General features: G+C 37.3%; 3 protein-coding genes across 3 annotated transcripts; 1 reads left to right on the top strand and 2 right to left on the bottom strand.

Annotated features, from left to right (window-relative positions):
* Nucleotides 1–1,182: 1,182 nt before the first annotated feature.
* On the top strand, nucleotides 1,183–4,677 carry LOC116207363 (UNC93-like protein 3). Its single transcript, XM_031540272.1, has 10 exons — nucleotides 1,183–1,668; nucleotides 1,865–2,028; nucleotides 2,358–2,421; nucleotides 2,521–2,634; nucleotides 2,752–2,796; nucleotides 2,935–3,185; nucleotides 3,264–3,354; nucleotides 3,611–3,723; nucleotides 3,819–3,939; nucleotides 4,341–4,677. The coding sequence occupies exons 1-10, from the start codon at nucleotides 1,480–1,482 to the stop codon at nucleotides 4,530–4,532; spliced, it is 1,344 nt and encodes a 447-aa protein (XP_031396132.1). The 5' UTR covers nucleotides 1,183–1,479; the 3' UTR covers nucleotides 4,533–4,677.
* An 899-nt stretch (nucleotides 4,678–5,576) lies between these two features.
* LOC116207362 (probable ADP-ribosylation factor GTPase-activating protein AGD6) lies at nucleotides 5,577–9,344 on the bottom strand. Its single transcript, XM_031540271.1, has 4 exons — nucleotides 8,324–9,344; nucleotides 8,135–8,224; nucleotides 6,504–6,999; nucleotides 5,577–6,001 (listed from the first exon to the last, which is right to left on the bottom strand). Exons 1-3 carry the CDS (start codon nucleotides 9,122–9,124, stop codon nucleotides 6,505–6,507), a joined length of 1,386 nt encoding a protein of 461 aa, XP_031396131.1. The 5' UTR covers nucleotides 9,125–9,344; the 3' UTR covers nucleotides 5,577–6,001; nucleotide 6,504.
* A 3,495-nt stretch (nucleotides 9,345–12,839) lies between these two features.
* LOC116209480 (cation/H(+) antiporter 20-like) lies at nucleotides 12,840–18,850 on the bottom strand. The gene is made up of 5 exons (XM_031543126.1): nucleotides 18,527–18,850; nucleotides 17,541–18,318; nucleotides 17,185–17,432; nucleotides 13,670–14,626; nucleotides 12,840–13,596 (listed from the first exon to the last, which is right to left on the bottom strand). The coding sequence occupies exons 1-5, from the start codon at nucleotides 18,704–18,706 to the stop codon at nucleotides 13,210–13,212; spliced, it is 2,550 nt and encodes an 849-aa protein (XP_031398986.1). The 5' UTR covers nucleotides 18,707–18,850; the 3' UTR covers nucleotides 12,840–13,209.
* Nucleotides 18,851–24,112: the final 5,262 nt, after the last annotated feature.

Genomic DNA, 24,112 nt, shown 5'->3' on the forward strand with positions numbered 1-24,112 from the left:
TCTGTGCTAGAAAGGTGATTTTCTCTTCTTGTATCTTTTATATATGTTCACCTATGTCTCCTTTGCATCTCTATGTTGGCCTTTCTCTACTTCATCAGAAGTATAATGTCTATATTTTGCTGACCGTTTTCCTTTGTGGTTTACCTAGGAAGCTGCATTTGCACAGTCAAAGGTTTGACAGAGTGGACAGTGTAGCAGTAGCATCAGCGTTCTTCTTGAGCCCTTACATTTCTTTGCGGGCCATGTTGGTGACTATGTTTGCTGCGGGCTGTGTCTCATTTTCTGCATTATTGTTTCTTACACTTAACGTGGAAAAAGCTTTCTCTCGCTCCACTCTTGATGTATAGCATGGTATGGCAATTTATGTTTGGCCATTGAAGTGTCTGCTGTCTATGTGTTGCAAATGTCAAGCTGAGTTTCACGATTGTTGTCCGTCATCGGAAACTACATGTCAGTATCAATGAAAATGTTTGATGTGTTGTTGGCTGTTTTGCCTTGACTATGGCTGTTTTGCAGTGAGAATGGTCTTTTGTCTTGCTCAATTCTTTACTTCTCTGTGGTAGGATTCACCTTTATGTAATGATTTGTATCCGAAAAAACACATTTTTTCCATCTACTGCGATGTTAAGACTAAGCGCAGTCCCATTAAATGCAAGAAACATCTACTGACGGTAAATATGGTTGTTCGGATACACAGATCATTGCATCTGTAGAGATACCAAGGTGGTAGCGGGAAGATCATGTGATGTTACTTTTGGTGGCAACTAATCGTGGCCGTCACGAGTAAGAATTCTCACGCGGCTTGCTCTTTGGCTGTCACAAAAGGTCTATTAAGAAGACAGTTTACGGGTCAAGGATTTGATACTTTCATCGAGGGCCATGTTACGGTGAGAAGAAAGGCTTCACTTGTTTCGTTGGGGCAGAGGTTGACCCTCACTAGAAACTAAGGGGACTTCTGTGAGGGTCGCGGGCGCTACTCACCTTTACTAGCCTAAAGCAAGAACCCACATTCTTGTTTTGTGTTGTACTTTTCCTGAAAAGTTGTTTCCTCGGAAAACACGTTTGTTAGGAAAACGAGTTTCCCGGGAAACGTTTTTGGTGGATTATAAAAAAGTATTTCAGATTCAGACAAGGAGATAATTCGAAAAACATAACAGACAGACAGGTCCGGTCTCATACTTTTTTAACCGTGAAAGCTGCCCTTTCTGTCTTATACCGAAGATTCTTCGATTCGTTCATTTTGAGACTTCGTCTCTCCCTCCCCTATTCTTTTCCCAAATTGATTCAGATTCTTCCACTCTCTCTCTCACCCGTTCAAACCCTTTAATGGGGGTAATAAAGCGAAGCTCCTTCTTCTTCTGCCTGTCGTCTAGTGCTCATGATTCTCGCCGGCGCTCGTTCTGCATGGTTTTGACCTCACTAGTGTAGGACTGTACCGCTCGCCGCTGAGGTTTAATAGCAGCGGTGTCTGGCAATTGGATGGAGGGAGGCTCAGCAGTTATGGACTCCGCCGTTTCTCGCGATGAAGAAGCTCCGCTGGTTGCGACCCAGTTGCCGAATCACGCTCCGAGGAAGCACACCAGAGATGTTCACATACTGAGCTGCGGTTTCCTACTGATATTCCTGGCTTATGGGGCTGCCCAGAATCTTGAGAGTAGCGTTAACACTGTGAGTTCTCGTTGGATTCGTGTCGGAAATCAAACTTGCCGCTCGATTTTCCTATTAATTCTTCCTGAAATCTAGCAAAGTTAGGAGCGTATTTGTTGCTCTGCTGATTAATTTTATCTTGCAGAACTCCCAGTTGGAGACAAGTTCGTTTCTTTGGTAGCAGATTTGTAACTTGAAGCTTCTATGGTTTTTGCAGACAGGGAATTTGGGAACGATTTCGCTGGGGATACTGTATGTGTCATTCACAATTTTCTCTTTAGGAGCGTCTTTGGTGGTTCGGGCGCTTGGTTCGAAGAATGCAGTGCTGCTCGGGACTAGTGGTTACTGGCTGTTCATTGCTGCAAATTTGAGGCCCTCATGGTACCTACTCTTTTGATACTTACATATAGGGAGCTTTTCGCGTGTGAGCATGTTGTGTAACGAACCTTCTGAATGTTCTCTTATTATGTGCCATGCTGCTATTTTGGTACAATTGTATATTCAATGGCTCGGTTCTTTAGCAATAGCTAATGGAGTCTGTTTTCCTTACCTCAACTCAAAATCAAAATCTTGTGGGTTACTTGTGAGTACCTAAGACTTAACTGTATACCATTATGTAATTTTCTGTATTTACTTTCACATAAATAATGGGGTCTATATGTTGCTGGCTGGAGTTTGGTGTTTCAGTGTTTTTGCTATCCTTGATGTAGGTACACCATGATTCCAGCTTCTTTGTACCTTGGATTCGCTGCTTCAATAATATGGGTTGGAGAGGTGTAGTTACCGGCCTCGGTTTTCCTTCTTGAGCTTCTTAATATTATTATTATTTTTGGGTTTTTGTATGCAATGTCAATTGCCCCGACCTTCTTACAGGGGACCTATCTCACTTCTACTGCCTGGAGTCATGCTAAAGATTCCAACCTGCATGAAGGAACTGTCATTGGCAGCTTTAATGGAGAGTTCTGGGGATTCTTCGCCAGTCACCAGGTAAATCTCTCAACTTTTGAATACAGTTATTTCTTTCGCAATAACTACTTGTCCTGGAAGTTTCAGTTATCTATGTAACTTGTCATTTTTGTGTGATGCTTTCCTTCACATTTGCAGTTTGTTGGGAACCTCATATCCCTCACCGTTCTGCAAGACGATGGAGTATGTTCATTCCCTACTGTTAAACCGTGCTTTCTTTTTCGTCCTAACTTGGCCTTTATGTTCTAAGCATATTCTTTTATCACTGGTGAAATCGTCTCTTTTCAACTTACAGTTTTGATTGCTTTAACATCATTGCAGAGTGGGACTACTGGTGGGACAAATTTACTATTCACAGTGTTCCTTTGCAGCATGACCTTAGGGACAATACTCCTGTGCTTTTTACGGAAAAGGGATGATAAAGAAGGAACTTCTTCCGAGGATCCCTCTGTTAGTCTTTATTCTTATTTGAAATGTCAGACAAATTTAGTGATTAGTCCGCTTTTCGACATACGGATGCTATTGATAATTCCCCTCATCGCATATTCTGGATTACAACAAGCATTTGTGTGGTAAGTACTTTAATATCATCCATGCACGTATCATTACCATCTTTCCATCTTAGTCATTATTCATTTAAAATCTATTAGGGCTGAATTCACTAAGGAGGTCGTGAAACCAGCCCTCGGTGTTCGTGGGGTAGGCGGCTCTATGGCAGTTTATGGGGCTTTTGATGCAATTGTAAGTATGATAATGCCTATGCTGGACCCTTCTTTTATGAAACAGATTTATGGAGCATTTTCTTGCCCCTTATTTTCGGAAGTGCAACAGAAAATGCTTTTAGATGCTTTTATGGGAAAAAGGTGGAAATTATACTGTTAACAAGAAGACTCTTGTTCAGCTCTCCTGTCAGGTTTGTTATTAGGGACATGCTAGTGATATAGGAACTTGAATGGTCAATCTAATCTGATATGGTGTTGATGATAACTCATGTTAGTGTTCACTGGCTGCTGGTCGTCTCACCTCTGGTCTTACATCAATCACATGGATAGTTTCTGGTGGAGCTGTTCTTCAAGGTTGCGTTTTCCTTGCACTGCTTGTGAGACACAGGTTTGTTGCAGTCTCCTGCTGGAGAACTTTCCATGAACTATAACCTATAATATTGTAGATTTTGAGAACTCATGCTAGGATCCATGATCATGCAGCTACAGCGGAGTCTACACTTACGTATTCCCACTACTCCTTGCTTCATTACTGGGGATTGGCGATGGAGTTCTTAACACACAGCTTAACGCGCTAATTGCATTACTCTTCAAGCAGAACACGGTAATGAAAGATGAGCTATATCTCCTTTTTCAAGATATTACTGAAGTAGAGCGATGAATTTGTCAGTCGGCTTTGATGCATTTGTTTAAGTAGCTTCATGAACCGCAATCCTTTTGTGCAATGCCAAAGTAAAAGTTTTCGTGTCTCTTCCTTTATCTTATGTGAACTTTGGTGGTTCATACTATGAAACATCTTCTGTTGTTCCATTATGCTGTACTCGCTTCATCTCGTACTTCATGAGATTTATCCTGTGCAAGAAAGATGCTCATTTCGCGCTCTCTCTTCTTGAACGTCTTATAAAACATCTGTCTCCTGGCATCTCTTTTCTGGCCTTTTTCTACTTTATCCAGAAGTATAATATCTATCTTTTGCTGGTCATTTTCGTTTTGTGGTTCTTTCAGGAAGCTGCATTTGCACAGTTAAAGGTTTGGCAATCTGGAGCCATAGCGGCAGTGTTCTTCTTGAGCCCTTACATCACCTTGCAGGCGATGTTGGTGACTATGCTCGCCGCGGTTTTTGTCTCATTTTTCGCATTCTTGTTTCTTACAGTTCACTTAGAAAAGGCTTTCTCCCACTCCGCTCTTGATGTATAGCATAGTATGGCAATAAGTGTTTGGCCACCGAATATATTGCAAATGTCAATTTAAGTTCCTTCTTGTGGTTTGTCGTCAGAAACTACATATCAATATCACTACAAGTGTTATGCAGTTTTGGCTGTGGTGCCATGAGTTTGGTCTTTGTCTTGCTTAGTTCTTTGCTCTCCTTGGGTTGATCTCGATTCGAGCTTGAGGGCATGTAATGGTGGCCAAATTATAATTGTGAATCTTTTCATTTAAGCCTTGAGGTGAAGATTAGTGAGTAAGCTTCAGTAGATGGAAAACACATGTTTTCATTAGAGTAACAGATCATTACATAAATGTACGTTGCCACCATGGTACCCATGTTATGATGGTGTCGCATGATACTTTCGGTAGCGACCAGTCGAGGCCAACAATTAAGAGTTCTTGAGCGTCTGCCTTTGGCCATCAGCCCTTTACTGTAATACATGCACCTGCAAAAGGAGGAAGGAAAAGAAAAAAAATAAATACAAGCAGGCGGAGGCGCCTCACTTCACTAGCCCGAAGCACAGACATTCTCCTATTTTATAGGATAGCGTTTTTCTTGGAAAATGTATTTTCCAGGATTGCGTGTCTTTTTGGAACACACTTTCCTAGGAAATCTGTTTTTTCTGGAAAACACCCAACTCTTGAAAACATGTTTCCTGGAAAAGCTTTCCGTGGAAAACAAGCCTTCTTGATATCATCATTTCTAAGTTTCTCGAATATGTGATTATAGAAAAGTTGCCTGATTACCCAAAAAAATGTTTGCCTGATTACCTGGAAAACTTGATTTTAAAGAAAAACTGTTTCCCGGAAAATGCGTTTTCCAAGAAAAAGGAACCGTGTTTCTCTCACTGAGAACATGTTTTTCACTAGGGTCTCCAATCTGCCAATCATCCGAAGGAGCAGTACTTCGAGCACGTTGCCGCCAACTAACTTTGCCGACTCCCACTGGAGTGTTAAAAAAGTGTTGCAAACATCGCCATTTCATGGTGGATCCAATCATCCACTATTTATCACTCAGCACAAGCTACTGCATCGGTAATCTGCTGTTCCAATTTTACATGAAAGAGACTAAATAGCATAATACATCTACTAGGCCAATGTCAAAAAGAATTTCAAAGATCTGAGGTTAAAAAATAATTGCGTTCCTCAAACCTCATAAAACAACAGTACAAGGGGCCAATTTAGCCCCTCCCCCGTGATGCATATTTCTTCTACCTTCAGACAATTCAGAGCTTTCCAGGAATTTAAATAGACCACAATGGAAGAATTACAGAAGAAGGTTCTACAGAAAGCCAAAAACCAAATACAAACACAAAACGTCTTTTAAAATTTATACGGATCTCAACGATATCCACAGGATTTACTTGCTTTACTGATTTTGAAGAACTCGTTCTGCAGTTGAAACTCCTGGATGACCCATCTGCCTGTGCGGAACTCCTCTGGTAGTTAGCCACGACCTGCGTATTCACCATCTCCTCAGAAGTTCACACCAGGATAACAATGTAGACAAAGATCAATTATCATCGTATGCTTACTCAACTCATTAGAGGGATCAAAAGAGCATACAAAATCATTTACATCACTTGATTGTTAAAAATTGTTAAAACTTTTCCCAGTTATTCCATATTCTTTTACCGAAATGTTATGTAGATTAAGGAAGAAATGTGTTGCATCTGATCATACCATGCGATAGAAAATTTCATAGACCGAACAATTTCTTCCTTATCCTACCATCATTCATTTTCCGGAAAACAAGAGTGGAAAGATAGAACATTTTCTTAAAAGACCCAAAGCTTTCTCCGTTAACAAGCAAATGATTCTACACATGGCAATCGACATGGAAAGTTGCCACATTTAAGCTCAAAAGCTTACGTGCCATAAGAAATATTGCAACAATAAACGAGCAATTTACCGTTTCATCAAAGAAATTTAAGAGAGTGACTTGTGAGGGGAGCGTACCTTAAAGAAAGCCTCCTCCAGTCCATGTGGCATCTGATTTCCCATTGTGACCCACAGCATTCTTACTGGGTGCACTTTGGTAGAAGTTATCATATCCATCATCTTTATGATCATCCCATCCTGCCCAACCATCATTGTTACTCGATGTTCCTCCTCTGTTCGACCCCTCTTTGGTAGTTTCCTTATTGTCCCAGTCATCCCAGGAGCTTGAATTGTAGGAATTAGAGTTCCCAGTGGAAGAAGACTGACCAGCCGAAGAGGAATTCCACCCTTTCTGCTCTTGTCTGAACTCCTGATAATATCCATTCTTTTCGCTATCATTTCTTGGCCAGCCATCGTTATTCCACCCATCCTTGGCATACTCCTCGACCTTCTGGCTTGCAAGTGCCATGACCCCTTTCATGATGCCCCATGTCCTCTGACCAATCTCGGTTGTTTTTGTAGTTACAACATTTACAGTCTCATTCACCTTGTAATCATATCCGCCTTCCCTCACCTGTAAAAGAAATAGTTTAATGCAATCTAAGAAAAGAGGCTGCCCCTGCATCTATGCACTTAATTTCTCAAAAATTAAGATCCACATAATTATAATTAGAGCAAAAAAGTAAATAAATGCAACCAAGTGAACACAAAAGCAACACCATATGCTTCTAGGATTTCAAGACGACATGATTACCAATATTAGAGCATCCAACATATTAGGGCATGATATACTTAGGAAACAAATGAAGGACATAGAACAAAAGTCACTGCTTTGAATTTAAGGTTGATGCTTTTGATTCCAAATATACAAAATAGATCAATACGGCACGGAGCAACAGTCACTAGTTTGCTTTAAAGGTTGATGCTCTCAATTCCAGATGTACATAATTGATCAAGTTTCCCTATCAACTTCATTCACTGTTCCACGGCATATAGAGTAAACATTCTAATTCTACTTATCAAGCACTGTATTAGCCTAGTTACCCTAGACGCTTAAGTGCAGAACAGAGAACCACAAGAAGAAGTCAGCAGATACCACAACAGCTATGTCTACTGCATCAATCAAAGAGAAGAGAAGCAGAGCCATGGCACCTACTTCTTGATCACGGCAAAGCTCTACTTTACTAGCAGATACAATGTGAATAGAACCATGCATACCCATAGAACAAGCACACAGGAGGCTAATAGAATTACGTGACTTGGAATATGAAATGCGCGACTTGCAACACCAAAAATTGAAAAATATCTTCAACTGCATCCCCTGGATTTCAAATTATAAATGCTGTTTTATTAGGATGTGGTCCTTAATGCTCTGCTAAACAACTAGTAAGCCAATACTGCCAGTTGACTCTCAAAATCACCTACACGCTGCTGTTTTGATCACAATGAAATTACTAAACCGGCATTTCCACAAAAAGAATTTTACAACAGATTAATTCAACAGAGAGGACTTTCAGCTGTACGGCCATTCTTATAGATTAAGACAACATCACCGAAATTACAATAGCAGCCAGAAATAGACAGAAATGGAAAACGTCATCCAAAGCATCTGCATTGCATCGGCAGCTCAATTCACAACATTAATGCAGAATATACAAAGACCATCCAGCACCGTGGCCCAAAGCAACACACTAGCGCATAATAAGTACCTTAGAAGTCAGCTCTTTGGTTCCTGCCTGGACCACATTGGCAGCCGACTGAGCTGCCGAAGCCGCAACTAGAGAAAGCCTACCTAATCCCTACATAGACATACAAAAACGCGAAGATGGCCGAAGATCAGTTAATCCCTAGCCTGGATAAAACAAGAAAATCATAATGCAGATGGATCGATCTCTAACCTGAGAGACAACAGTCATAACATCCCCCTGCGCGTTATTGTAATCCCCCCTCGGAGGGGGCGGGGTTGATCCGAAACCCACGTACTTCCCACCCTGCGAGGGCGGCAGCCCCTCGGGCTTTGATTCATTCTCCACCATCTTCCTAGCAAAGAAGCTTTCCTTATTTGCAGCCGAAGCTTCCAACTCCGAGCGGGTATACATATCCTCAGTGGACCTCGACCTTACCGGGGGTCCACCCCTGCCCCCAGCGCTCCCGCCCCTGAAATCGCTCACCGACTGATTCCTCCGCACATCGCTCGACGGAGATCTGAAGCTATCGTCGTTATCCCAGCTATCCCAGCCGCCGTTGCTGCTGCCACCGCCGCCAGCCTGAGCAAGCGGTGGCTTGTTCCTGCTGCTGCCGGCGGAGCCGATCTGCTCCTTGACGACCGGTGGATCCCGCCAGGGGCGGCCCTCGGCGAGGGCCTGGATCCGATCGCGGTAGACCTTAGCGGCGTTGGTGTTGTACTTGGTGACGATGTCGGTCTCCTTGGGGATGCCGTATTGGGAGAGGAAGGCGTTGAGCTTTTCGTTGCCGCCGAGCTCCATCTTCTTGATCTGGAGGTCGGACCAGGAGTCCATGGTGACGGATCGGACGAAGGAGATGTGGACGCCGAGGCCACGGTGCTTGCCGGAGCACTCGAGGCACATGAAGACGCCGTAGGAGACGGAGGCCCACTGCGGGTTCTTCTGCACGCAGTCGACGCAGATCCTGTTCCCCGGCTGCGCCTGCAGGTCCCGGAGACGCCGCGATGCCGCCATTTCGGATCCGATCCGATGGAATTTGGACCCTCTCTCTTCCTCTCTGGGTGATCGGGATCGGGATCGTGATCGGAGGGAGAGACGAAGGAAATGCCGAGGGGGAGGGGGAGAGAGAGAGAAAGAGAGAGGGGAGAGGGAGATAGGGATTCTGATTGACCCCCGGTTTTCTCTTTGGGGGCGAGAGAATTTGGGGGATGGGGGGAAGAAGATCACCGACAACCAGGGAGCCTACGTCGTCCTCTCTATAATCGGTCCATAAGGGCATTGACGTCATTTCAGCGGTCCACACCAATCTCCTGTTTTTTTACCCCCAAATAAAATTTAGGATAAATAACTTATAAAAATACAAAATTTTCACATTTTAATATTTTAAAACTATTTTTTTCCTTAAATTGAAAATTTAATAATAATTCTAATACAGCGTCAAATTTTTTGTTACTTTGAAATGAATTCAAGCGATAAAAGCGCCGACGACTCCAATCGAACGAGGGCGCTGGGGTCGTGACTCCACCCACCAAAATCAAGAGAATTCCCAATTTGAGAGTTCTCTCGATTCTGGGGATAGGGGCTTTGATTCAGGCCACCCCTCCTCAATTGGAGTCGCCGACGCCCTCCTTGATTAGGGTTGTTGGCACCCTTTATGGTCTCGATTCTGTTCAAATTAACGAAAAATTTAACGCCGTGCTAGAATTATTATCAAATCGAAAGTTTATGCATTTTTAAGTTAAGAAAAAAAAATTCATACTAAAATTATTAAAATGTGTACTTTGTTTTTATTACTAACCCTAAAATTTAGGTATAAGTACTCTGTAATATTTTGGATGGCAGAGGAGTGGTAGCATGGATGGGGCTGCTTGTCCATGTCCATCCAACCACATGCCGTTGGATTAAAAAAAATCTTTTATATATTTTATTAATAATATTAACATAATCAAATTAAAAACTATTTTCATCAAAATTAAGGTAATTAGTTTATATTACAACATAAATTTATACTAGCAAAATTGAAATGCATATGTCAAAAGTTATAAAGGTTAATCTCGATTTGTACAAGAAGTTTGGACCAATCTTGATTTTCAAAAGTATGAAAAATTAGTTTTACTGGTATTTTACATAAAATTAAACTCTTTATTGCATAAATAATAAACTATTTTTAGAAGTAATAAGTATAAGATATTGTTGCTCTATGCCCGATATGTTGTTGATGCTAGTGAAGTTTCACTTAGCACATCCTAATTAAAGAACCTTTAACTCGTATCTATATATTAAATAATTCGGACTACTCTCATGAGAATCTTTTATTCGTGCGTAAACATTATCGTGTAAGGAGGAGCTGCCACATAAATATTGATAATCTCTCATTAAATACATTCTTGCTTCATTTTAATCATGTTTGACTTCCTTAGGTGAAGCAATACAATATAGAGCTGAGGATTTGACACATGACACCATCTTATTAATCTTGGTATGACACGTGATACAACCTCATTTAACCTATTTTTTCGTTTCACTATTATATATTATATGTAAATTATCATAAATAATAAATACTACCTCCACTCAACATCTGCTACTATCGTGCCAAAACCCCGCTACATTGCGAGATTTTTTGAAATTATTATTTCCTTAAAAAAATTCATCTCATTTTTTATGGTACTCATTACTTTTAATTACATATTACAAATGTGGATTATAGACCGTGTGTTACTTATATATTTTTATCTCTATTTGGTAAATTATTTTGCAACATTCTTTTTTTTTTTGGGTGATATGCAGCATTCTTTTTTAGTGAGTCTTATATGTCCTAGTCAGTATAAAATCTAAATCCCAAACATAAATAACTAATTAATATTTTCAATTAGTGTTAAATTTTAGATTCTAGAGTTCATCGAACAAATTGGATGGAATTAACTTGCATTTAGTATATAACCTTTGAACAATTGGATTACATATAGAATTATAGCCGACCGAAACAAAGTAATCCATATATATGAAATTCCAAATTTATTAGAGGATACAATTACATAAAAGATCTTTGAAATAATTATAATGTTGAACAAATTCTAACTATATCGCGGTGAGAATCCATCTAATTAATTAGCGATCCTAGAAACAAATAGCAATTAACGTTGCAAATTTCCTATTTATAGACAACGACAGCTGCATCAATATAATGTTAATTTATTAAGTATATACTTTATAATGAAAACATGCGATCCAAAGATACATATATGAATGATATAAATATAACTATTCCACCAAAGATCGAAAAATAAAAGGAAGAGAATAAAAAGAGGGAAGGAAGGATTTGATTAGTTTTGGAATGGAATGGAATATAATTAAGGAAAATGAAAAGACACGGGTCGTGGTAAAAAGCAGCCGACTCGCCCTGTCTTGACAGAGAGGGGACTAGATTTAATGTATTACATTATTATATTATATAAATTATATTATATTATATTATATATTATTAATATTAATATTGATTAATAATAACTAATAAAATAAAATTAATAATAATAAAGTATCTCAATTGAGCCCTATTAATTCAGACAAACTAAGTCGGTCTACTAAGGAGTAAAATTCTCCCAGTATAAATTTTATGTATTTACAAATATTCGAACCGAAACCTTACTTAAGCGGAATAAGCGTTAAACTGCTTGCACTAACTCAATGTTGGTTTTTTTTTTAGTATGAACTCTGGTATTCGGAAACTCAACTGAGCCCCGACTAGTACTAAGGGATAAAGCTCTCCCAGCATGAATTTTCTACATTTACAAAGACCCGAATTCGAGATTTTGCTTAAACGGAACAAGCGCCGAATCGTTTGCACTAATCTAGGTTGGTATATTGATGATTATTAGACCAAGAGAGAAAGTAATGAAAGGAATAATTTGCCTCCCTCAACCCTAATTGAGTTGACATGTATCCATAGTTATACCAATCATCAAAATACAACAGAATATTCATAAAAGATTACACAAGTCGACTTAAATCGGAAAACATATCGGAATAATATTCTAAATCTTCTAAATATCCTCTAATAGTAATTAGTATAATAAATTAAGGTGTACACATATACATAGGTTAACAAAAATAAAGTTTTGATTAAAACTTAATTAATGATTTGTCATATTTTGATTTATGGCAAGCTTAATTCCTACGCTCGATCCCAGACGACTGTACTGCTAAATGGGCTTTTGGATGTAACCATTAAATTTGAGCCCGCTCCCATCTCCTCTCTCCCGTCCTCCTCAGACTTCCTCCCTTTCCGTTACCAGGTTCATACAACAAAACACTTTCGTGGTACGTTACGTCGCGTCTTCGACCTATAATTGACGAAGAAGGGAGTTAAAAGTAAGCTGCACTGACTAGGGAAATCAAACTCGAGATAATATAATCTAAGTATAATAGTTGAAGTCGGTCTGTCCTATTTCCTAAGTTTTATTCATATAAAAAGGAATTTATGTGCCATGTTCAATTGGGGGCAGAAAAAAGTGACTTTCTTGATAGAAATTTTCCTTAACGTTGAATTTTTTTTATATTAATTAATTGGCATGCACTGCATCATGCCAAAATCGAAAAGTAAAAAAGAGAAAAGTAGACATATTGTGAATTTGGAAAAAAAAGAAAAGACAGAGCAGTGATAATGATAATTGGTTTTTGACTCACCAGAAAATCTGAAATAAATTAATCACACAACATAGCACGTGCATTTTAAATTTAGCATGCTGATTAAACAGAGCAGCCAAACCCCGTTATTAACATTGACAAACACAGTGGAGTAGTTTAAAGACATGCCCGGGCGAAGCTGGCGTCTAAACGAAATTCTTAATACTCTCCATATAAAATCCGTGAGACCACGGAATGAAAAGAAATGCCCGACATTACATATATGTTTACATATGCATCAACACTTACCCAAGCCCTAGTCCCACGACAAGTGCGTACTGCATGGCTAGCTAGTGCTCTTACTATATATATATATACACATATGTATGGAGTAATATACGCAATTTAGAAAGTCGCGACCCTCGGGGCTAATATATATATATATATATATATATATATATATAGGAAAGCACTTAAGCCGAGATCTCCTCATTCACGATAGAAGCATCGACGATCATAGCTTCCTTGTCGCGTATAGCTAGAGCCTCGGAGAGCTCAGCAGAAGCAGAGCCGTGTTGTTGAACCACAAGCACGGAGGACACGATGCCCTCGTCGAATCGAGCCAAAATGTCTCCCACTGGCCCCAGTTCTTCATGTTCCATCTCGTGGTGATGATGATGATCCGCTAATCTTCTTTGTATGTTGGATGGGAACCGACCCTTACCTACCAAAATCAGGTCATATTCCCCGCTCCTTCCTATTGCTAGCACTTCATCCGCAATGTTGCTCGAGCGCTTCTCTATGTAATCCACCGAGTCATGGCGCCGCTGGAATTCCGTCACCGCTGCCTCATCGAGCTCCTGTTAACAAAGTTTGGTCATAAGTTATTAGTAATTGAATCTGATTGAGCAGAGATCGAGAGAGCAAGCTTACTGTTTCCATTTCATCGCGACTGATCACTGGTGAGGTTGGGCTTAAGTGTCGACGCTCTCTGCACGTACTCGCCGAGTGCCACAGGGCAATGTCATTGCTCTCTGTTCTAGGGTTCTCAAAGAACCTTACAAATGAAACCCTAGTCGAGGTTTCATGTTCTGACATCCTTCCTCCCAATTCCAACACCTCCCGATCATCGGGTCCCCCGAAGAACATAATGCAGATTCGCTTTGGCGCGACAGTAATGGTAGATTCATCGGCCTCCTGCAGACGATATGAGCCACTACCGAGCCCTCGATCAATTAGAATCGCCACGGTGCACGGGGCACTCTCTAGCACTCTCCGGTTGACCTCTCTCCACCCGTGGCCCGCATTCTCGACGGTCGCGGCCTCCTCGTTTTCCCCCGATATCCACAGCTTGTGGAACGGTAACATGATAACGGAAACTCTCTTCTCTTCAGCTACGTGATATATGTCTTCATGCATATTTGAAAGACCCGAGATGGCCGTGGAGTGACGAACGGTGATCTGCCCGACTTGGCTGTAAGCCTGGAACGCTGTCGCCACTTGGTCGTGCATCGTACCTCGATAGATACTATTGATGAAAGGGACACCGTTCTTTCGCGCTCTCTGAACCATCATGATAGAGGATGAACGGTTCGTAAACTCTATGAGGTGCAAGACGTAGAGCTTGAGCGATAAGTTTGTCTTAGCCTTTCTCGTGAGGTCGATGAGTTTAACAAGTGAGCGTACGTTTTTAGCGCCATGTATGCAAGCTAACACTCGAAGTTTGTCGTCGTTCCCAGTTTCAGGGAGAGGTAAGGTCTGCCTTTGCAATCTGCGTCGGGTCGGTCCACCGTGTGGTTGTCTGTAGATGGCCATGACTGCCGGTGTCGTCATGAAGGTAGTGAAAAGCGCCATTAAGACTAGAATGGCAAATACTTCGTCATTTAAAACCTACAACAAGGCAAAGAATTACAAAAGAAAGAATAAGGCATCTTATTATCAGTATGTATCGATATCAATTTCGATTCTCTCCTTGCATGCAGCATGATGCAAATTGCATTGTACCGAGTTTATGCATGTACTTGCACTGAAAAGAAGTGATCATATGCAAAATCGCGATCATATATTCAGGCTGCTGAAATGAGAATCTTATTGCCCTTTTCAGTCGGGTCCTATTTTTCGAACATAACATCGATTGTAAATTAGACTGCAGGTTTATACGACATAATAAGCATAACAAAAGTTTGTGTATTGAGGAGACAGTCTGCAGTTTGTAATAGCATATCATTTTTTTTCCGGCCATGAATATCAAGAAATTGAAGATAGATATGTATGTACGTACGTATGATGTGTGGAAGAATTAAAGATGCAATGTCTCTTTTATCACGTGGTAATGCTACAAGTTAATAAACGTTTATTATTTTAGTTTTTAGTATATAAACAAAAATAAAAAAATTTATTGTTGAAAAAATAATTTTTATATGTATTTTGTGATATAATCTTACGTGATACCACTATTTCACACAACACATTTTCCTCTATTACCAAAAGAGACAAAAAGGAATTTATCTTATCATCTTTCTTCTCCTCTTCTATTTTTCTTTCGAGTGGAACCTTTCATCTCATATTTACTTTCCGTATATATCCATAAAATATAATTTATTATTAATTAATAATTTTTAGATTGGAGCATGATGATAAATTCACATTTTAATCATCGCTGATCCAATTCAAATATGACAATTTTTTTCTTCCCCAAAAAAAGTCACCTTTTATATTAATATTTCTCATATAATAATTAATTATAACCTGTTTCAATAATATTTTCTTTTGATAACATAAGTTAAACTAAATTATAATTTTAAAGATCATTAAAATACGGCGTGTAACACTGGTGCGAACCTTGGTGTCCCTTTAAGAATGAAAGAGACAATCCATCAATTGCCATTTGCCCACCCTTGATTGGTCAATTCAGAAAACGTAATGCTCCATATAGAAGTGGAGTACCCTGAGTTGTAAGTTCTTCATTTTTTTTTTTCCCCTTCTTCTTATTTTCTGGCCATTAGTGTGGCACGCTAGCTATAGGCTCACCTACTTGTTTCAAACATGTTGTTCCTCAATATCAAATTTCCAGAATGAGAATTTCAATGTCATGAAAGACCGACGTTGCGTCCATTGCCCGTGTAATAAGTTCGTAAGGAATTGAAGGATAATTTTGTTCAACAATAATATAATAATGATTATTATATTACTATATATTTCATATAGCATCTAGAAAATGGAATCACATAGTTATAGTTAGATAAGGGGTTTAAATCAAGAATATATATGGTGGATAGATTTCGCTGGGGGACCCCAAAAGCGACCAAAGAATAAATATGTTCGAATCTCATTCATTCCACTTTGGTTAGTGGATTCTATCTTCCATGCTAGTTTTATGTTAGAAGATTTTTTAATTTGAGTAAAATTGGGAAATAAATATGGTTAACAATAACAACTTTACATGATCAAATTTTAATTTAAGTTACAATATCTTTTATAAAAATTTAACTCAATTTTATCTTTCAAAATAAAATATCGTACATGTATGACAAGTTATCCCTTATAGTGGTTCCTACATATAGAAGTACTCCTAACAAATTCTTGTAAAGTATTTTCACAGTATAATCGAGGATTTATGACAATAAAATTTTTAAACGATTTTGATAATAATGAACTAATAAAAAAAAAACAAAATCAGAAAAGGGGATGGGGAAAGATTCAACCCAATTCCTTCAGAAAATAAATTTTTAAAAAGGGTTCGGAAAGAAAGATATGAAACTTTCAATAAACTTACAGTAAATAATAGCTATTAAAAAGAGTGCAAAAAGTAATGTCCTAAATTAGAAAAAATAAAGGAAATAGTTAGCTAATGAATAATTGAAGAACTGAAAAAATAATTTTTATAATTCAGGTATGAATTTAGATATTAGAGAAGTAATTAAAAAAATCATGGCATTTCTCTATAAATAAATATTTTTTCCACGTAAGCGAAAAACATCATTCTTGCGATTCTCTACATTTGGCTAGAAAATATTTAGGAAAATTAAAAAATTACTCCAACAGTAAAGACGCCCTAAATTCGATATATATAAATATATTATTATCTTGGTAGCGGATTCCCGGCCACCATGTCCACATCAATGCTAATCATAAATTTGCTTTTTCTCTCTTTTTCTTGGTAGGAATTATTAATTTTCCTTATAGTTGGGACTTGGGATAGTTTGAGTTTATAATCTCGGTGATAATTTGCTCAAGGTTCCACTCTCTCACATGTCCCCAACACAATTAGTAAGAGCGTGAAAACATCCTTTTTCTACATGTTACCAATCCACCATGTTAATTTTGGTTTTTTATTGGGTAAATTAAGGGTTGAAACGAAAGTTACTAATTAATCATTTAAAGTAATCATTTTAGGGTTGGTAGTGATTTAATGTTGAATCAAATGAAAAACAGAAAATCATATATACCTTTTTGTCCTTGCCGATATTGAGCACGATTAGCTCCACCAACCCTTTAGTATTCATCAAGACTCCGAGAGCAAGCGATTCCCTCACCGGGATCGTACATAGCATCGCCACCATGAACGTCCCAAGAATTTTACCAGCAGATGCTGTCGAGATCACCAGGACTAGAAGTCCCCATGCCTCGACTCCCCGGATTTTAGCCACGTCCGTCTTTAACCCGCTCGAAGCGAAGTATAATGGAAGCAATAAACCTAAAACATAAAGTTTTGGTTCGTAGGTTAGAATTAAAGTCCATATATATGTACATATTATAATGTCTCTCTTAAGAAAGTTCATAAAGCCTTCAAAGGAGAAAATACCCGAAACAAAGTCCTCAATCCTCTTTATCAGTCTCGTCGCGAATTCGCTGCCCTTAGGAATTGTCAACCCGAAAACAAAAGCTCCGAAGATCGAATGTATCCCTATGAGATCCGTCATGAACCCGGATATCATGACACCCGCCAGTGTCAGGCAGATGTATGCCTCATCGACGAAGTCATGCTCCGGAGAGCACTGCCGTGCGACCCAGCTCATCATTGGCCTCACGACGAGCAACATGAAAGCAACAAACACGACACCGGAGGCCAGAACCCAAATGGATATCAATGGGCTCTTGTGGCCCCCACCAGCCCCGTTTCCAGCCACGGCCACTGCTAGGGCAAGCAAGATCCAGGCAGCTACGTCATTAAAGGCCGCTGCAGCCATGGCAGTTTCCCCGACATGGGTCGTGAGCAGTTTGAGCTCGGCCAGGATACGAGCCAGGACAGGGAATGCGGTGATAGAGAGTGCCACGCCCATGAACACAAGGAACTGGCTATAGCCGACCCGTTCCTCCCCATGGACGACCTTCCTAAGGAGGAAGGTGACTCCAAAGGCAAAGAGGAATGGAAGAGATATCCCCGCAAGGGCTATGCCGAAAGCCTTCCTCCCGCTCCTGCGAATGGAGCTTAGGTCTAGCTCGAGACCAACTAAGAAAAGGAAGAATAGAAGGCCAATGCTCGCCACCGACTCGAGTATCGGGACACTCCATGAAGGGAAGACCAGGTGCAAGAAGCTCTTGTTCCGACCGAGGACAGAGGGCCCAAGCAAAATCCCTCCCTAGTTAATCAACAAACCGATCAATCAGTATTTATGACTAATAATCTCAATATTATGTAAAAAGAAAAGGTACATACCAGCGATATACGTCGCGCATATATATGCAACCACACAAACACATATATATATATATGGTGGGTGGGCTTAGGATGATAAGATCGTTTCTCAGGAATATATATATTGTATAAAAAGAACGATGGTAACTTACTGCTATCTCAGCAATGACTTTGGGTTGTCGAAGCGGCTTGAGGAGGAAGGCGAGGAAGCGGCTAGTGAAGAGGACTAACGTGGATTGGACGATGAGCAAAGGGAAGGCATAGTTCAATGGATTATCACCTTGCCAAGCACCGTCCGACGAGGTTTTTATCGTTGTCGTGTTAAGCTGCATTATAAAACCTCTTGAATATATTCCCTAAGCACACAGGATTAGCAATTACAATAGATCTCAGTGAAGAGAAACTTGGAGAAGTGCTGGGCTTTATAAACAAGTTTGCCTGCCCCGTCTCCTCAGTGACTGTCTCCTCAGTTTTGGTGGATGGAAAAAGTAGCTTTGCATTTTAATTGTAAAACCGACTTATCTCTCTATCTATATATTAAAAATGAGAGGAGGAATTTAGTATAGTTCCGTCCTTTTCATTCAAAATGAAAATGTCCTAAAATTGCATGGACCTTTGCTTTTTCTCTCATGTATATCCGCTGCCCGTCAAATTTCTCAGGCGAAGGCATGTGCGTATTCCACTACGTGCACTATGCTACCTTTATTTGGAATGTAGATGTACATGCATATATCTATGTACACGCACATATATACTAGGCATGGAATTTAGTGTGTAGTGATGTCTACATTCTCACTTAAAATCAAGAGGTTTTAAAATTGAGTCTTTATCAAAAGAAAGTGTAACGCAATAGTACACGTTTTCGCATCGTAACCGAAAGATTACAGGTTCGATACTCAATGAGACTATCAGTACCCATTTATTAGCTAATTAAGATTTATATTTCATTATACTAGGTCTACGGGCCTATCTTATAATCCAAAAAAAAAAAATTGAGCGGTCGTTTTCTTTTCTTTATTGTACCATTTACTGCTGATGAGAATCCGACATTAAATTTATTGATTTCTTGGGAAAATAATACATATTAAATTGAAAAATGTTTGAAAATTGAAAATATACTACGTACTCAGCCATGAAAAAAATGAATAATTTAAATAATAACATGTAAGTAACCATATTTCATTAGAAAATATTTCTTCAAAATATAAAAAAAATCAAATTTATTAAATAATATTACAAAAAGTATAAATTCATATGTTAGTATATTGAACATCCATCGGTCCCGAACAAAAATTTTTTTGCTTTCAAGTCATAACGTTTGATGATATACTGTTCTCACTAAATATTATTTAGAATTATATCTATCATAATATTATTCGCATTGAAAATTTGAGAATACTTTCAAAAAATCTTCCAAATTTCATATATAGTAAGTATGGAAAACTTTTGGTCATCAATATTTGGCGCTGTTGGTATTTGGTTCTAAACCTTTTTTTTCCTCAACTGTTCTTTTTTTTTTTACCACTTTAATCTGGTTGTCCAATGAGGCAGTAGTGGCCACCAGCATGGGCCCCATGGCCCGAAGTTTACATGATGTAAAAAAAATTGAGGTTGAGTGTGGGAGGGGGTGGTGGGAGTCTCCCTGGAACCCACCACCGACATTGATTGCAGGGGTGGTGGCCGCCTACGAGGTTACTATCCTTCCCAAATTGGGATCCTAGTAGGTCCTTGTTAGGGGCCACCAACCCTCGGCAATCGAGGTCGGCAAGGACCATGCAACGTCCCAACTGCTCCCTCGCCCCCCTCCCCAACTCCCCCTACTTCTCATCTAGTTATTTTTTCATAATATTTTTGAAAATAATTATTGTTCAAAAACTTTTTTTTTTTACGAAAAATGAACTTTTTGCGAAAAATTGAAAAGTGCTAAAAAAAATGAAAGGTTGAGAACGAGAATAGCAAAAGAAAAAAAGGTTTAGGACCAAATAACAAAAATACCAAATGTTAAGGGCCCGTTTGGTTTCAGAGTTTAATTTTAGAATCATAATTTTGATTTTAATTCCACCAACTACACAACAAAAACACACGTTTCCCAAGTCAAATTTATAATACCATCTCATTTGTCATTTCCCACAATCAAAATTAAAATCAAAATCAAAGTTATTTTAACTATGAAACCAAACGCACTCTAAAAGACCAAGAGTGTCTTTTTCCATAAAAAAGTGTTATACTTATACAAATATTGTGTGCATAATTAACTTTTCTTAGGAAAATTTTGATAATTTTTCAAGTCCATAATTATCAAATAATATCATAAAATTTAAAATTATAGTTTATTTATAAAAATATGAATAATTCTAGAAAGAAGACTCGCGCAAGTTCAAAATATGTAAATAAAGTTTAAACAATTATTTTAAAATAATTATTCAGAACATAAATACATCTTTTTAGATTATATTTATTTAACTAATAAAAATTTCAGAGTATATATTTAATAGATATACTACTCTTATCAATTATATTTTTTTTACTAAATCAAAATTTCCTGTAAAATGTGAAAAGAATAGATAATATCTCAAAATAACTGCATCATATTATGTTACATTTATTTGAAATTTTTAAATTTTAGAAAAATGTTTGATAGATTATCACATCTTGTGAATCATATTTATTTGTCAGATTAAAATTTAAAAAAATTATAAAAAGTTGAAAGAAGCATAAAATTTCAAATAACCATTTGGACATTTTAGGCACTGCATTGGGATAATATTAACTATATAAAATAAGTGGGTAAATAAAAAAAATAATTTAATATAATATCAAAAATTAGAAACCCCAAAAATTTATGATTTATTAAATATTCTATGACTAATAGTATCTCACCAAAACTCAAGACTCAATATTTATTAATTCTTATGTATATTATTGAATCCTATCAGAAAATTCAAAAAATATTTTAATGTATAGACAACTTAACAAAATATATTTACTTAAGAACCTAAAAGACTCATAATATATTAAAGATTATGTAACTATTATCGTTTCATCTTATCACAAAGTTTAAAAATATTATTTTTAAATGGAATTCATCCAAATACATTTTTAATTAAAAAGATAAAAAAAAATGATTCATAAAAAATTATCATTAAAAAATTTATAGACTCAAGAAATTTAGAAAAATTCATTGAGTGGGGCAATCTAAGGCAATCATATCATGTATCCAATTAATTTTTTCACAGTTATATGAATTGAATTATTCGTCAAAATTGAAATTTAAGAATATTACATTATTTTTCTCCATTTTTAATAATATAGTAATAAGTAAGATAATTTTTTACCTCTTTTTCAAGATAAAAATATTCAATCTAATTAAATCATCGTTTTTTTTGTGTTTAGGACATTCATACCTTGATCAATAGAACAAATTATAAGACAAGTTAAAAAAAAGTCAATAATACAAATTAATGCATAAGCCAGCAAAAAACCAGAAAAAGAAAAACTTTGATAGTCATATTCAGTAAGAGCGGATCGCTCATAATTTTGTGACAGAATTAATTTTAACCCATTACCTTTAGACGCTATTTTGTTTTAGTCCTATTTTTATATTTTTTGTTATTTTTATATTTAGTAAGAAAAGTAAGAAAAACTTTTCTCACTTTTCTGTTTTAACCATTTTCCCTTTTATCTGTTCATTTTCGCCCTGTACTTTGGGTTCTTATTGATTTTCATCTTTTAATCAAAATTTTTATTAATAAAATGTTATGTTTTGGTCCCCAACTTTTGTAACACTTTTAATTATTTTTATTCTTTCTATTTTTTTCTTCAATCCTTTCTTCAGGATTAAAGTCTTAGGTAATATAAAAGTTAATATAAAACATACAAAAGTAATAATATTATAAGATATTATTTCATAAAATTTTGTAAGATTATATATGTTTGTATGAGAAAATTTTCAAGTAAATATAGTAAATTTATGTACGCAATTAATAAATTGACCATTAAAATATCCATGCATGAAATGTATGAATCATGTACAAAGTTTCGAATCGCGGTTGGATCATATCCTTTGTGTCACTTGGTATATCTTTTAGACCCATAAGGAATTTTCATACCTTAGATAAAGTGATCACATTCTTTATGATTTTTGTTTAGAAGGGATTGACGAATATTATTGCTGCAACCACCATTAGGGTTCTACCCATATAATAATTGATATATATTCCACACTGCCCAAAATATATTCTAATCCTTGCTTGAATTGGAAGACTGAAGAAAAAGGCTACACTTTGTATGAACATATTACATATATGTATATATACGCATCATATCAGAATATTATATTTTTGGATTAATAGCGCCATATAACCTAACGTTTGAATAAATTCTTAATTCTATCCCAAACTTGATTTTTTATCTGAGATATCCCAACGTTGACATGTTGGTTTCAAATCTATCCCGACGCTAACTTTCCGTCCAAAATTGACGGAATTGCACACGTGACATGTTAATTTCACATTTATCCCGACACTTGTTACAAAATTAACGTGCCACGTGTGCAATTCCGTCAATTTTGGACGGAAAGTTAGCGTCGGGATAGATTTGAAACCAATACGTCAACGTTGGGATATTTCAGGTAAAAAATCAAGTTTGGAATATAACTAAGAAATCCTTCAAACGTTAGGTTATATGGCGCTATTATTCCTATATTTTTTCACAATTACTTGTAAACTATGCGTTGATAAGATATGGCAAAGGGAGATGCAACGTGTCAAGAAATGGTGCACCGTTGTTCTCATGGACCCCTTAAGAGTCCACTGGGAAAAGTTGTATGCATTTAATCAATTTTTTTTTTGGGTGAACCATGTAATCATCTCTTAATTTGTGCTCTATAAGTGCCTCTTCGATGGTGATCGCTCCCTTCCGTGGAGTTGTAAGTTTTCAAAAACGGAAAAAGATATTTTTAATCTTCTAAATTTATCATTCAATTAATTTTGATCAAATAAAATTTAAAATTATCGAACCAATCATATACGTTTACTTTATAATATAATTTTAATCCTATAATTTTTTAAAAAGTCATTTTTAATTCTATAAATTGACTTTTAATTAAAATATGGTCTTATAAGTTTTAAAAATAAAGATAGTTTTGGTCTTAGAAGTCACAAAATTGATCAAAATTGCTTTACGAAGCAAACGTATAGGACTAATTCGACACTTTTAACATTTAAAAGATAAAATTAATTAAAGGCTAAACTTATCGAACCAAAATGCCATTTTCCTTTTAGCTAGCTTCCTCGCGGGACAGATTTCATTCCATAATTCGAGTTTAGTGTTCCAAAATGATTTGGTTAATTATTACATCCATCACGCCCATATCGGGAAACGCATGTGATGGGCAAAGTGACGCATATCAAGCTTGGCGTACTTATGCATGGGAATTCCAACTCTACGCCCGCCAATGGATTTGCAACTTAATGGATCTTTCTTACTCAATGATGGTCAAATCAATCGCATACATTCATATGGCAAACTTATCAATAATATCGAGGAAATTTACAAGGAAATAACTAAACCCATGTTTATCAATATCTAATCATTAACAAGAGGATCCAAACAAAATTTTGCTCCAAGTATTTGATGAAAACGAAAAGGAAGAAAGGTAAAAAACAAAAAAAAAGAAAAAAAGAAACCTTCTTTTCTTTTTTAGATTTGCAATTCGATATTTAGAGGTTTAACAAGTC

Source organism: Punica granatum, chromosome 5 (assembly GCF_007655135.1).
Source record: "Punica granatum isolate Tunisia-2019 chromosome 5, ASM765513v2, whole genome shotgun sequence".
In the NCBI taxonomy this organism is placed as follows: domain Eukaryota; kingdom Viridiplantae; phylum Streptophyta; class Magnoliopsida; order Myrtales; family Lythraceae; genus Punica; species Punica granatum.

Excerpts from the sequence above, each read along its gene's own strand:
- LOC116207363 (XM_031540272.1), top strand. The coding sequence starts at position 1,480 with ATGGAGGGAGGCTCAGCAGTTATGGACTCCGCCGTTTCTCGCGATGAA. Across the intron at positions 3,186-3,263 it reads TTACAACAAGCATTTGTGTG|GGCTGAATTCACTAAGGAGG; the intron begins GTAAGTACTTTA and ends AAAATCTATTAG. Across the intron at positions 3,940-4,340 it reads TACTCTTCAAGCAGAACACG|GAAGCTGCATTTGCACAGTT; the intron begins GTAATGAAAGAT and ends TGGTTCTTTCAG.
- LOC116209480 (XM_031543126.1), bottom strand. The coding sequence starts at position 18,706 with ATGCAGCTTAACACGACAACGATAAAAACCTCGTCGGACGGTGCTTGG. Across the intron at positions 14,627-17,184 it reads ATATCGGCAAGGACAAAAAG|GTTTTAAATGACGAAGTATT; the intron begins GTATATATGATT and ends GCCTTGTTGTAG. Across the intron at positions 13,597-13,669 it reads GTCGCGATGAAATGGAAACA|GAGCTCGATGAGGCAGCGGT; the intron begins GTAAGCTTGCTC and ends CTTTGTTAACAG.
- LOC116207362 (XM_031540271.1), bottom strand. The coding sequence starts at position 9,124 with ATGGCGGCATCGCGGCGTCTCCGGGACCTGCAGGCGCAGCCGGGGAAC. Across the intron at positions 8,225-8,323 it reads TTATGACTGTTGTCTCTCAG|GGATTAGGTAGGCTTTCTCT; the intron begins GTTAGAGATCGA and ends ATGTCTATGTAG. Across the intron at positions 7,000-8,134 it reads CCAAAGAGCTGACTTCTAAG|GTGAGGGAAGGCGGATATGA; the intron begins GTACTTATTATG and ends TTTCTTTTACAG.